The sequence below is a fragment of the Mobula hypostoma genome, chromosome 6 (assembly GCF_963921235.1).
Source record: "Mobula hypostoma chromosome 6, sMobHyp1.1, whole genome shotgun sequence".
Lineage (NCBI taxonomy): Eukaryota > Metazoa > Chordata > Chondrichthyes > Myliobatiformes > Myliobatidae > Mobula > Mobula hypostoma.
The window spans coordinates 108,236,210-108,250,160 of NC_086102.1; the positions used below are offsets into that span (position 1 = coordinate 108,236,210).

Genomic DNA, 13,951 nt, shown 5'->3' on the forward strand with positions numbered 1-13,951 from the left:
TTTAAATGGACTTCCCTCTATTCTGAGGGTGCGTCCTCTGGTCCTAGACCCCCCCCCCTTACAGGAAACATCCAGTGTATCTAGGCCTTTCAATATTTGATAGGTTATTCTTCTAAACTCCAGTGCGTACAGGTCCAGAGTTATCAAATTAACGCTTTCATTCCCATGAACCTCCTGTGGACCCTCTACAACACCAGCAGATCTGTTCTCAGATAAGGGGCCCAAAACTGCTCACAACACTCCAGGTGCAGTCTGACCAATGCCTTATCAAACCTCAGTATTACATCCTTGTTTTTTATATTCTAGTCCTCTTGAAATGAAGTCCCTTTGCACCTCTGATTTTTAAAATCTTTCCTACTTTAGAGAATAGTCTACACTTTTATTTCTTCTACCAAAGTGCATAACCATACACTTCTCTACACTATATTCCATCTGCCAGTTCTTTGCCCAGTCTCCAATCTGTCCAAGACCTGCTTCCTCACCTTTACCTGCCCCTCCACCCATCTTTGTATAGTCCGCAAACTTGTCCACAAAGCCATCAATTCCATCATCCAAAATCATTGACATATAACGTCAAGGAAGTGGTCCCAACACAGATCACTGGAACACCACTAGTCACTGGCAGCCCGCCAGAAAAGGCCACTCTTCCCACTCTTTGCCTCCTGCCAGCCAGCCAGTCTTCTATCCATGCTGGAATCTTCCCTGTAATACCATGGACTCTTACCTTGTTAAGCAGACTGAAATGCAGCACCATGTCAAAGGCCTTCTGAAAATACAAGTAAACAACACCCACTTTTGTCTATCCTGCCTATTATTTTCTCAAAGATTTCCAACAGATTTGTCAGGTAAGATTTCCCCTTAAGGAAACCATGCTGAACTTGGCCTATTTTATCATGTGCCTCCAAGTTCCCTGAAGCCACATCCTTAATGATGGACTCATTAGTTTTTTGCCTTCTGCCATCAGATTTCTGAACAATCCATAAACACTACCTCGCTATTCTCCTTTTGCATGTTTTATTATTGCAAATTATGGTCATTTTTTGCTCACACCGTACTGCTGGCACAGAACAAACTTCACAACATGTCAAAGATAGTAAACCTGATTCTGAAGAAACCCGACCCATCCAAGTGCTTCTTTAATGATACTATTGTACCTGCCTTAACCACCTCCTTTATTAGGGAGCGAGAGAGAGCGTGTGGTATGTGGAATTTTCGGGCGAACGATTAAGTTTTCGTTGTACTGCAGATCCTGGACTTTCTTGGGGCTTTTGCTATTGCCTGCTTGGTGAGAGGAGGGTGCCGATGCTTTTTTTGCAGGTCGGTGAGGGTGGGGAAGGGTTGTTGCTTTGCTGCTGCTTGTGCGTGGGAGGGGGCTTTGGGGTTCTAACGTTTTTACTGTCATTCATTCTTTAGGGCACTCTTCTGTTTTCATGGATGTCTCCAAAGAACAAGAATTTAGGATGTATATTGCATACATTTCTGTAATATTAAATGGAACTATTGATCTATTGCACTGCTGAGTTCCTCCAGCATTTCGTGTGTGTTGCTTGCAATTCCTCCGGCAGCTTGTTCCGAATACCGACCACCTTGTGTGAAAATGTTGCTTCTCAGATCCCTTTTAAATCTCTCCCTAAATCTATGGCCATTACTTTTGGACTCCCCTACCATGGGGAAATCACTGTTAACATTCATCATAAATCTGATACAGCACCAAAACAGGTCGTTCAGCCCAACATCGATATAGCCCAAGATTCCCATTTAAGTTAGTCCCATTTGCCTGTATTTGGCCGATACCTTTCCTAGCCATGTACCTATCTAAGAGACTTTTCAATATTATTATTGTACCTACCCCAATCGCTTCCTCTGGCAGCTCGTTCCACATACCAGCCTGTGTGAAGATATCCCTCAAGTCCCTTTTAAATCTTTCCGCTGTCACATTAAACCTATACCCTCTATTTTTGATTCACTTTACCTGGGAAAAAGTCTGTGTGTATTCAGCCTACCTATGCGCTTCATGATATTACAGATCGCACCCCCCCCCATATTATACCTCTATTAAATCACGTGGCCAAGTGGTTAAGGCATTCGACTAGCGACCTGAAGGTCGTGAGTTCGAGCCCCAGCTGAGGCAGCATGTTGTGTCCTTGAGCAAGGCACTTAACCACACAGTGCTCTGCGATGACACTGGTGCCAAGCTGTATTGGCCCTTGCCCTTCCCTTGGACAACATCGGTGTCGTGGAGAGGGGAGACTTGCACCATGGGCAACTGCCGGTCTTCCATACAACCTTGCCCAGGCCTGCGTCCTAGAGAGTGAATCCTTTCCAGGCGCAGATCCCTGGTCTTGCAAGACTAACGGATGCCTTTATTAAATCAAGCCCTTACTCTCCAAGGAGTAAGATCCTAATATGTACAACTGCTTCCTCTAACTCAGGCCCTCGAGACCTGCCAACATTCTCATTAATCTTATTTGTAGTCTTTCCAGTTTGCTAACATGTGCCTAAGAACACAGTGTGGCACAGTACAGGCCATACAGTCCACAGTGTGGCACAGTACAGGCCATACAGTCCACAGTGCGGCACAGTACAGGACGTACAGTCCACAGTGCGGCACAGTGCAGGTCCTCCAGCCCACAGTGCGGCACAGTACAGGTCCTCCAGCCCACAGTGCGGCACAGTACAGGTCCTCCAGCCCACAGTGCGACACAGTACAGGTCCTCCAGCCCACAGTGCGGCACAGTACAGGTCCTCCGGCCCGCAGTGCGGCACAGTACAGGTCCTCCAGCCCACAGTGCAGGTCCTCCAGCCCACAGTGCGACACAGTACAGGTCCTCCGGCCCATAGTGCGGCACAGTACAGGTCCTCCGGCCCACAGTGCGACACAGTACAGGTCCTCCGGCCCGCAGTGCGGCACAGTACAGGTCCTCCAGCCCACAGTGCAGGTCCTCCAGCCCACAGTGCGACACAGTACAGGTCCTCCGGCCTGCAGTGCGGCACAGTACAGGTCCTCCGGCCCACAGTGCGGCACAGTACAGGTCCTCCGGCCCACAGTGCGGCACAGTACAGGTCCTCCGGCCCACAGTGCGACACAGTACAGGTCCTCCAGTCCACAGTGCGACACAGTACAGGCCATACAGCCCACAGTACAGGCCCTCCAGCCCACAGTGCGACACAGTACAGGTCCTCCAGCCCTCAGTGCGACACAGTACAGGCCCTCCAGCCCACAGTGCGGCACAGTACAGGCCGTACAGCCCACAGTACAGGTCCTCCGGCCCGCAGTGCGGCACAGTACAGGTCCTCCAGCCCACAGTGCGACACAGTACAGGTCCTCCAGCCCACAGTGCGACACAGTCCAGGTCCTCCAGCCCACAGTGCGGCACAGTACAGGTCCTCCAGTCCACAGTGCGGCACAGTACAGGTCCTCCAGTCCATAGTGCGGCACAGTACAGGTCCTCCAGTCCACAGTGCGGCACAGTACAGGTCCTCCAGTCCACAATATTGTGCTGAACCTTTAACCTACTTCAAGATTATTCTAACACTTCTGTCCCCGACTAATGAAGGCCAACACACTCCTCACCTTCTCAACCACCCTAGTTCCTTTAACAAGTGTAATCTAAACTGTAAACCAATTAGTGCATCTTCAAAAACATCTTCTATGCCTGCAACATCACGTTCCAACTGCTGTACTCAGTGTCCTGACTGATGAAAGCCAGCATACCATACACCTTCGTCACCACCCTGCCTACCTGTGATGCTACTTGGGGGAACTGTATTCTTGGTCCACGACACTCCCCACAGCCCTACTGTTCACACTGAACAAGCCTCCTTTGACTTTCTATAATGCAACATCTTTCACATATCTGAACTGAACACTATTTGTCAATCCTCAGCCCACTTACCTAGACGTTCAATATTCCCATAATTTCTGATAACCTTCTTCACTGCCTACAACACCACCTGTATCAATGCCATCAGCAAACTCTGCCAAAAATCAGACCCTCAGTGGAACTCCTCAAGCGAAACCCTCAGACCCTTCGGGGGTGCAGGGAATCAACTGGACCCTTCGGAGGGCACCAAGACCCTTCGTGCCTTCAATCTGCTCACCTTCAAGCGTGAGGGGTCCGCACAGGCGTAGGCGCAGAGGTGGCACTTGTAGGGCTTCTCGCCAGTGTGGATGCGGATATGCCAGGTGATCTTCTGCCGGTTTTTGGTGGTGTACTCACAGTCGGTGCACTTGTAGAGACGTGTACCACCGTGTCCCTTCATGTGGTAGTCGAACACCATCTGGTGGCGGCAGGTGAAACTGCAGAAAGGGCAGCGGAAGGGCTTGGCACCGCCGCCTTCCTCGCCCTCCTCCCCCTCCTCGTGGTTGTCAAGCAGGTGCTGGATGAGCTGCTGCCGCTCGCGGGTGGCGAAGGAGCAGTGCGGGCAGTGGTGGCCGAAGTGGACCTTGCGGTGTTCGTCCAGCTGCTGGCGGCCGGGGAACCGCTGCTTGCAGGCTGGGCACTCCAGCAGCGGGTGCCGGCGCTGGACATGGCTGCGGAGGGTGGCCTCGCTGCGGCAGGCGAAGAGGCAGGAGGGGCAGCCGTGCCGGCCCCTCTCCCGGTGCCGCCGCAGGCGGTGCTGCTTTAGGGCCCCCTGGGAGCTAAAGCGGGCTGGGCAGCGGCCGCAGGCAGCGCTGGGCTGCCCAGCGTGGCAGCTGGCCACATGCCGTGCGATGTCATTGCGGTTGTAGCCACTGTAGTCGCACAGAGCGCAGAAGTGGGTGGGCCGCCGCTCATGCACCCTCAGCTTGTGGACGCGCAGTTTGGAGCTTGTGCCGAAGGTCCGGGGGCAGGAGTCACAGGACAGCCTGCCCACCCCGGTGTGGAGGGACTCGTGCGCCTCCAGCCGGTAGCGCCGGGTGGTGCCGAAGTCGCAGAAGCGGCAGCGATGGGGCTTGACACCTTCGTGACGGATCGCCACGTGCTGTCTCAGGCAGCGGGGCTGCTTGCAGGTGAAGGGGCAGAGGTGGCAGCTCAGTCGCGGGCGCTTGCGGCTGCCCTGGATGCCGTGGAGGCGGGTGTGGTGCTCGAGGGCCGCCTCTGACTTGCAGACAAAGGAACAGAGGGCGCACTGGAGCTGGCCAGGTTTCAGGCAGCCCTTGCGCTGATGGGTGCCCATGGCCCGCTCCTGACAGCAGCTGAACGCGCAGGTCGGGCAGGAAAAACGCCGGCGGCTGCTGCACTGCTGACCAGCGCCGGGCTCCTCATTGGAGACGTCGCTCCCCTCCGGCATTTCCGGGCTGCCCTCACCCTCGCTGGCAGACCCCTCACCCTCCTCGGCATGCTTGACAGCCTGATGGTTCTTCAGCGCCCTCTCCGAGCAGAAGAGCAACCCGCAGACCCCACAGGGCAACTTGGGGCGGCATGAACTGCCCTCCGACATGTGGCCAGCCATGTCCGCCTCACTGGAGCAGACGAAGGGGCATGAGCTGCAGGAATACCTCCCTCTGGCTGACGTGAACTTCGCCGCCCCTAACTTCTGGCTTTTTTCCATGTCGGCGAACGCTACTTCCTCATGGGTAGGGAGTAAGTTCTCCCCGTTGACGGGGGAGGCGTTAGCTGGTGTCTTCTCAGAAACTTGCTCTTCCTCAGCAGCAGCTAGCTGTTCCAGTGAGGTGTTCCCGTCCTCCAGGTCTTGCAAACGCTGTACACCACCTTCGAACGGTGGTACTTCAATTCCAGAGAGCCCTGCAGATTGGCATGGTGGCTGAGCAGTCTTATCTGGATCTGTGCTCAGGGACACGTGCACGTCCTTTGTTTCTGCAGTGGGCTCTCCTTCTCCATTTGGCAATGTAGTGGGCGGTTTCACTCCAGTCTGGCGTGCATATAATTTGTGCTTCTTAATGGTGACAGGGCACTTCTTCTGCACGTGAGTGTTGAGACCTCGCTGTTGCTTGAAGGTGGCCCCGCAGGCCCCGCATACCAGCGGCGTCTTCTTGTTTTGGCAGCCAGACTTGGTGTGGAGGACCATAGCTCGCTCCTTTCTGGTGATGTACGAGCAGTTCTCACACTTGAAGACCTGAGCGTTGGTCTGCACCACCAACATTTGCACCCTCCCTTCCAGGACCAGGGCTTGGGCCTGCTGCTTATCCTGTTTCCTCAGGGCCTTGATCTCACACTCGGATGGGGAGAGCTGCACCTTGCCCCGGTTTTCGGGCCCAGGGCTACCATCCCACTCGGGGGCTTCCACGCCATGGGATTCAGTGGAGACTTGACCTCCATCTGCAGGCACATTGGCACAGGTCCCACTGGCAGATGCACTGTTCATCTCCTGGCCGGGCTCTCCGGTCTTCTCTGAAAGCTCATAGGTTACGTCCTGTCCTTCATCCATGAAGACGTCAATGCTTTGTCCCAGTTTCTCTGGGTTCCTTAGGACATGGTCTCCCTCTCCACCTTCCTCATCGACATCAGCATCATCGTCACCAACGTCCGCCTGTTCGACATCCGCAGCATTGAGTCCAAAGTCTCTGTACATGGCGCTGGTCTCACATGGGGCCCAGCAATCCAAAGGTGTCAGCTGCGAGCTGGAAACTTGCTTTGACACGTCCTCTGATGGAGTGTGAGGGAACCCCAGCTGAGCGCCGAAGACCTCCTCCATCTGCGAGCTGCTCCCACTCATGCCCTCCTGAAGCTCCCTCTCCACAATCTGGCTGCTTTCAGTGCCGGCTTCCCCAGGCTCCACGCTCGTGGCTGGGCTCGCTCGCTCTGTGTCGGTGGGGAACACTGGGTGCTGCCCCAAGCATACCAATTCCGACGGGGCAGAAATGCCCTGTGATCCTTCATCTGGCCTAGAGGCAGCAAGTCCAAGGTGGGGCTGGTGGCCCTCCCCGAGATTGATATCCCCTCCAGCAGCGGGAAAGCTGCTCTGCCTCGAGGATGCTGTGGCCATTTTGGACCTAGCTGTACCCGGAAGATGAACACTCGCGTCGCCATATGTCAGCAGGTTCTGGGTGGAGTTCATGGCCATCTCCTCCCTGGCATAGTTCTCCAACCATTCCTTGTCTCCCGGCACGTAGCCGTGGGTCTTCCGCTTGTGGAAGAAGAGGCTGGTGTTGCTGAAAGTGCGGTAGGGGCAGAGGGCACAGCGGAACTCTCTAAGCCGTGTGTGCCGGCAGTTCTCGTGGCTGAGTAGCGCCTGCTTGTACTGCGTCTGGTAGCTGCAGTACTGGCACTGGTGCAGCGGCAGCTGGTAGTCCTTGGAGTGCTTCACCTGCATGTGCTTCTGCAGCTCGTACTTGCGCTTACAAGCGAAGCCACACACCTCGCAGATGAGCGACTTGCCCTGGTGCCGTAGTTTATGGCTGCTGAGCTGATCGGCACGGTGGCAGCGGTAGGAACACTGGTTGCAATGATACCTGTAGAGTGGGGGAAAGGGGAGGGGGCAGAAGGGGCAGAGGAGGGATTGGGGAGAAGGGACATGGGGATTAGTGGTATGGGGGAAGGGGGGAAGGGTCGAGGAGGGGAGTGAGAAAGAGACAGTAATAATTCTATGGTTCCATACCATTGAAGTACATCAGCCTGTTTTACACAATTATCACATTCATCATAGGCCGTCTCACTGGTGAATACTAAAACAAAGTATTCATTAAGAACCTCCCCTACCTCCTCCGATTTCAGGTACACATTTCCCCTACTCTCTCTGATTGGGCCTATCTTCACTCTTGCCTTCCTCCTCTTCTTCAAATATATGTAGAACGTCTTGGGGATTTCCCTTAATCCTATTTGCCAAAGTCTGCTCATGTCCCCTTCTAGCTCTCCTAAGGAGATTTTTCAGCTACTTCCTGGCTACCCTGTAACTCTCCAGAGCCCTGACTGATCCTTGCTTACAAGTACATATAAATAATACTCCTTGACACTCTATTTTAGTCCATCATCTCGTGTTCCCCTGACCTTGAACACCTAACGGTCAAACACCATCTGTTCTATTCACCTAGGGAGTTCTCCTCCATAATCCTAGCTACAGTTTACACACCAACAGAGGCTGACTATAATCAAGTGTTTGAAATACTGCATGATAATATCTCCGAAAAAGCAGTTCCTTCCGACTCATTTCAAGTCATAGTTGGGGACTATAACCAGGCTTGTTTGAAGCTCAATTACGCATATAACCTGTAGCACCAGAGGTCCCAACACACTAGACTACCGTTATACTAAGATAAGGAATGCCTACTGTCCCATGCCCAGGCTGCATTCCAGTAAATCTGATCTGTAAGCTTCACAACCTCCTTGTGCAATTGGATCCTCGATTTCCTTACTTGCAGACCCCAGTCAGTTCAGATTGGCAACAACATCCCCTCCACAATTTCCCTCAGCACAGATGCACCACAAGGCTGTGTGCTTAGTCCCCTGCTCTACTCACTCTACACTCATAACTGTGTGGCTAAGCACAGCTCCACTGTTTGCTGGTGACACCACTGTAGTAGGCAAAATAAATTTGCTGAGGAATCAGGATATAGGAGGGAGATTGAAGATCTGGCCTAGTGACGCCGTAACAACAACTTCTTACTCAATGTCATTTAGATCAAGGAGTTGATTATTGACTTCAGGAGAGGGAAACCAGAGGTCCATGAGCCAGTCCTCATTGGAGGATCAGATGTGGAGAGGGTCAGCAAATTTAAATTCCTCTGTTATTGTTTTGGAAGACCTGTCCTGTGCCCGACATGCAAGTGCAATTAGGAAGAAAGCACAGCAGCCCTCTATTTCCTCAGGAGTTGCAAAGATTTGACGTGACACCTAAAACCTTGACAGACTTCTATAGATGTGTGGTGGTGCGCATATTGACCGGCTGCATCACAGCCTGGTATAGAAATACCAATATCCTTGAAGGGAAAACTGTACAAAAAGTAGTGCCAGCCCAGTCCATCATGGGTGAAGCCCTCCCCATTGAGCAAATCTACACGAAGCATTGTCACAGGAAAACAGCATTCAACATCAGAGACCTCCACCACACAGACCATGCTCGATTCTCATTGCTGCCATCAGGAAGGATGTACAGGAGCCTCAGGACCACATCACTAGGTTCTGGAACAGTTATTATCCTCAGACCAAAGGGGATAACTTCACTCGCGGCATCATTGAAATGCTCCCACAATCTATTGACTCACTTTCAAGAACTCATGTTTTTGATATCTACTGCTTATTTATTTATTTATTATTATTATTTCTTCATTTTTGTATTTGCACAGTTAGTTATCTCTTGCACACTGGTTGAATTCCCAAGTTGGCCTGGTCTTTCATTAATTCTATTATGACATAATTCTACTATGGATTTATTGAGCATGCCTGCAAGAAAATGAATCTCAGGGTTGTTTACTTTGAACTTTGAAATAATCAAATTTATAATGTATCTCCTACCTTTAGAGATCTATACTGACTCTCTCTGATTTTATCACTCCATCCTTAAAACATTTTGTAATTCCCAGGCAGCAGATGAGAGGTTATTCAGGCTACTGTTCCCCAATTCCCCCTCACAATTCTCAAGCAGCAGAAAAGTGTGGACAATTTTTCCAAACAAAAGTCAGTTCAAGTTGGCTATTGAAAACTTGTTACCATAAGACCATAAAACATAGGAACAGAATTAGGCTATCTGGCCCATCAAATCTGCTCCGCTATTCCACCATGGCTGATCTATTATTCTTCTCAAGCCTATTTTCCTGCCTTTAGTAACCCTTGACACCCTGACTAAGAACCTATCTGCTCTAAAAATACCCAATCACTTGGTCTCCACAGCCATCTGTGGCAATGAATTCCACAGATTCACCACCCTCTGGCCAAAGAAATTCCTCCTCATCTCCATTCTAAATGGATGTCCTTCCATTCTGAGGCTGTGCCCCTGGGTCCTAGACTCCCCCATGATAGGAATCATCCACTCTATCAAGGCCTTTCAATAGTTGATAGGTTTCAATGAGATTAACCCCCCCCCCCATTCTTCTAAATTCCAGTGAGTAATGGCCCAGAGCTATCAATCACTCCTCATACAATAAGCCTTTCATTCCCAGGATCATTCTCATGAATCTCCTCTGAACCCTCTCTAATCTCAGCACATCCTTTCTTAAATAAGGGGCCAAAAAACTGCTCCAATACTCCAAGTGAGACCTCACCAGTGCTTTATAAAGCCTCAGCATTACATCCTTGCTTTTATATTCTGGTTCTCTTGAAATGAATGTATTTGTTTTCCTCACTACTGACTCAATTTGCAAAACTAACCTTGAGGGAATCCTGCACAAGGACTCTGAAGCCCCTTTGCACCTCAAATTTTTGAATATTCTCTACATCAGCAGTCCCCAACAACTGGGCCACAAAGTATGTGCTACCGGGCCGCGAGGAAACGATACGATTTGGCGATATGAGTCAGCTGCACCTTTCCTCATTCCCTGTCACAGCCACTGTTGAACCTGAATGCACGCGAGGTCATTACCCGCGCGTCATCCATGTCAGGGCGGGAAGATCATCAACTCCTCGAACATGCAAATGACGGCGGGCTGAAAAGTACATTTGACATAACATCTTTGCTGGCATTCTGGATCAAAGTCAGGGCTAAATATCCTGAGATAGCCACGAAAGCACTGAAAACGTTGCTTCCATTTCCAACATATCTCTGCAATGAATACAACGAAAACTAAATTGCGAAATAGACTGAAACATAAGGAACCCCCTTCGACTATCGCTGTCTCCCATCACCCCTCGATGGCACCGTTTTGTTGCAGGGAAACAAGCCCAGGGCTCCCACTGATTCAGTGATATTGGTGTGTTGCAATGATTTTATATGCTCATATGGGGAAAATATGTGCTGTGTGTTTAATATCCAAACGTTACTTAAAATGTTATGATGCTATTGACTTATAAAACCTTATAACCATATAACAATTACAGCACAGAAACAGGCCACCTCTGCCCTTCTAGTCCATGCCGAACGCTACTCTCATCTAGTGCCACCGACCTACACTCAGTCCATAACCCTCCATTCCTTTCCTGTCCATATATCTATCCAATTTTTCTTTAAATGATAATATCAAACCTGCCTCTACCACTTCTACTGGAAGTTCGTTCAACACTTACTTCAAGCTCCCCTGATTATTGACTTATCACTATATTCATGCGAGGAAAATATGCGCTGTGTGTTTAATATTAAATTTGTTAGATAAACCCTTTTAGAAACGAAATTGAGTGTATTAGCCACTTATTACCTATAGTCCGGTCGTGATTAATACCCCCACCCCCGAATAGAATCGCCAAAAACGATTTGTAGAAAAAAAATCGGAATATACATGCATGCGCATACAGGTGCCCATGCAAGGCTTCATGGTCATGGTAGTCTTTCTCGGGGTAAACCCAATGTATTTGACCGCTCCTCTTGTCCGTTGGCAACTCTACCCCCTCCCCATGTCGGCCGGTCCGCAAGAATATTGTCAATAATAAACCGATCCGCGGTGCAAAAAAGGTTGGGGACCCCTGCTCTACATTTAGAAAATAATCAATGCTTTTATACCTTCTACCAAAGTGCATGACCATACACTTCCCAACACTGTATTCTATCTGCTATTTCTTTGCCCATTCTCCTAATCTGTTCAAATCCTTCTGTAGCCTCTCTACTTCCTCAAAACTACCCCTCCATCTGTCTTCGTATTGATGCGCAAACTTGCCCACAAAGTGATGAAATCCGTCATCCAAATCATTGACATACAAAGTAGAAGGAAGTGGTTCCAACACCAAACTCCCTGCAGAACACCCCTAGTCATCAGCAGCCAATTTGAAAAGGCGCCCATTATTCCCACCCTTAGCTTCCTGCCAATTAGCCAGTGATAATTTCCTGTAACACCCTGGGCTTGTTTATCAGCCTTACGTGCAGCAGCTTGTCAAAGGCGTTCTGAAAATCCAAGAGCACAATATCCACCAATTCTCCTTTGTCTATCCTGCTTGTCATTTCCTCAAAGAATTCTAAAACATTTGTCAGGCAAGATTTTCTCTTAGGGAAACCATTATGTAAATATTTGGAGGCCTATTACATGCCTCCAAGTACCCCGAAACCACATCCTTAACAATCAACTCCAACATCTTTCCAACCACTGAGGTTAGGCTAACTGGCCTATAATTTCCTTTCTTGTGCCTTCCTCATTTTTTGAAGAGTGCAGTGACATTTGCAATCTTCCAGTCCTCTGGAACCATGCCAGAATCTAGTGATTTTTGAAAGATCATTAATAATGCTTCCACAATCTCTTCAGCTACCTCTTTCAGAAACCTCAGATATAGTTCATCTGGTCCAGGTGATTTATCTACCTTCAAACCTTTCAGTTTCCCAAGCACCTTCTCCCTAGTAATAGTAACTCCACTTATTTTTGTCCTTGACACTGGAACTTCTGGCATACTACTAGTGTCTTCCACAGTGAAGATTAACGCAAAATACTTATTCAGTTCGTCCACCATTTCCTTGTCCCCCATTACTGACTCTCCAGTGCCATTTTCCACCTGTCCAATATCCATTCTCATCTCTCTTTTACTCTTTATACATCTGAAAAAGCTTTTGGTATCCTCTTGATATTGTTGGCTAGCTTACCTTTATTTTTAATCTCTTCCCCACTGTATAACTTTTTAGTTGCCTTCTGTTGGTTTTAAGTTTTCCAATCCTCTAATTTCCCCCTCTTTTGCTTTTAAGTTGGCTTTGACTTCCCCTGTCAGCCATGGTTGTGTCATCCTCCTTTAGAATACTTCTTCTTTGTGATGTATCTATCCTGCACCTTCTGAATTGCTCCCAGAAACTCCAGCTGATCTGCTATCATCCCTGCTAGACTCCTTTTCCAATCAACTTTGGCCAGCTCCTCTCTCATGCTCTGTAATTCCCTTTACTCCACTGTAATGCTGATACATCTGACTTTAGCTCCTCCCTCTCTAATTGCAGAGTGAATTCTATCCTATTATGATCACTGTCTCCCAATGGTTCCTTTACCTTAAGCTCCCTAATCAAATCTGGTTCATTTCATATCACCCAATCCAGAATAGCTGATCCCCTAGTAGGCTCAACTACAAGCTGCTCTAAAAAGTCATCTTGTAGGCATTCTACTGTCCAAGAGGACCACAACCTTGTCGCAGGGTTTGGAGGCCTGCGTGCCTCAATGATCCAGACAGCTACATAGGCTGGAGTCAGGGCTTTATGCTTTAGCTCTTGGTAGGGTCACTCATGCCAAACAGGTCAAAGGGTAGAGGCCAGACTAAGCGTGATCAACTGGTCCTCCAGGTTCAGGGATTCATCTCAGGGCTAACAACTCTGACTGGTAAAACAAAACTGTTACGGAAACAGCAATGAAGAATCCTTCTACTTCTGAGTGTGACAGTATTCCTGAATCTCCAACTGGAAATTGTATGACTGACAACAGTGAAAACCAAGATGGAGGACCCTCACTGCTGTCCTAAACGCCAGCGGTGTAACGGGCAGTAGATTAGGCATTCTACAAATTCTCTCTTTTGGGATCCAGCACAAACCTACCTTCATACTGAAATCCCCCATGACCATCATTACATTGCCTTTTTGTCAAGCCTCTTATATCCCGTTGTCATTTATAGCTCACATCCTGGCTATTGTTTGGAGGCCTGTATATAACTCCATCAGGTCTTTTTACCCCTGCACTATCTTAATTTTGCCCACAAGGATTCTACATCTTCTGATCCTATGCCATCTCCTTTTAAGGATTTGATGTCTTTTTTTCCCAACCGAGCCATATCACCCCTTCTGCCTACCTGCCTGTCCTTTCGATACAATGTGTATCCTTGGATGTGAAGCTCCCAACTATAATCCTCCTTCAGCCACGTCTCAGTGACGTCCACAACATCATACCAGCCAATCTCTAACTGTGCTACAAGATCATCTACTTTATTGCGTATACTGGGCACATTCATATATTAAACTTTCAATCCTG

At 49.2% G+C, this 13,951-nt stretch overlaps 1 protein-coding gene across 5 annotated transcripts in view; it reads right to left on the reverse strand.

The window, feature by feature from the left end:
• The window catches only part of znf142 (zinc finger protein 142), a 57,224-nt gene that overhangs the window by 18,135 nt on the left and 25,138 nt on the right, over window positions 1-13,951 (reverse strand). For all 5 annotated transcript variants that reach the window (XM_063051414.1, XM_063051411.1, XM_063051412.1 and 2 more), the window contains one exon: window positions 4,102-7,396. In XM_063051414.1, the coding sequence (XP_062907484.1) occupies window positions 4,102-7,396 (3,295 nt within the window). The remainder of the gene's footprint in view (window positions 1-4,101; window positions 7,397-13,951) is intronic.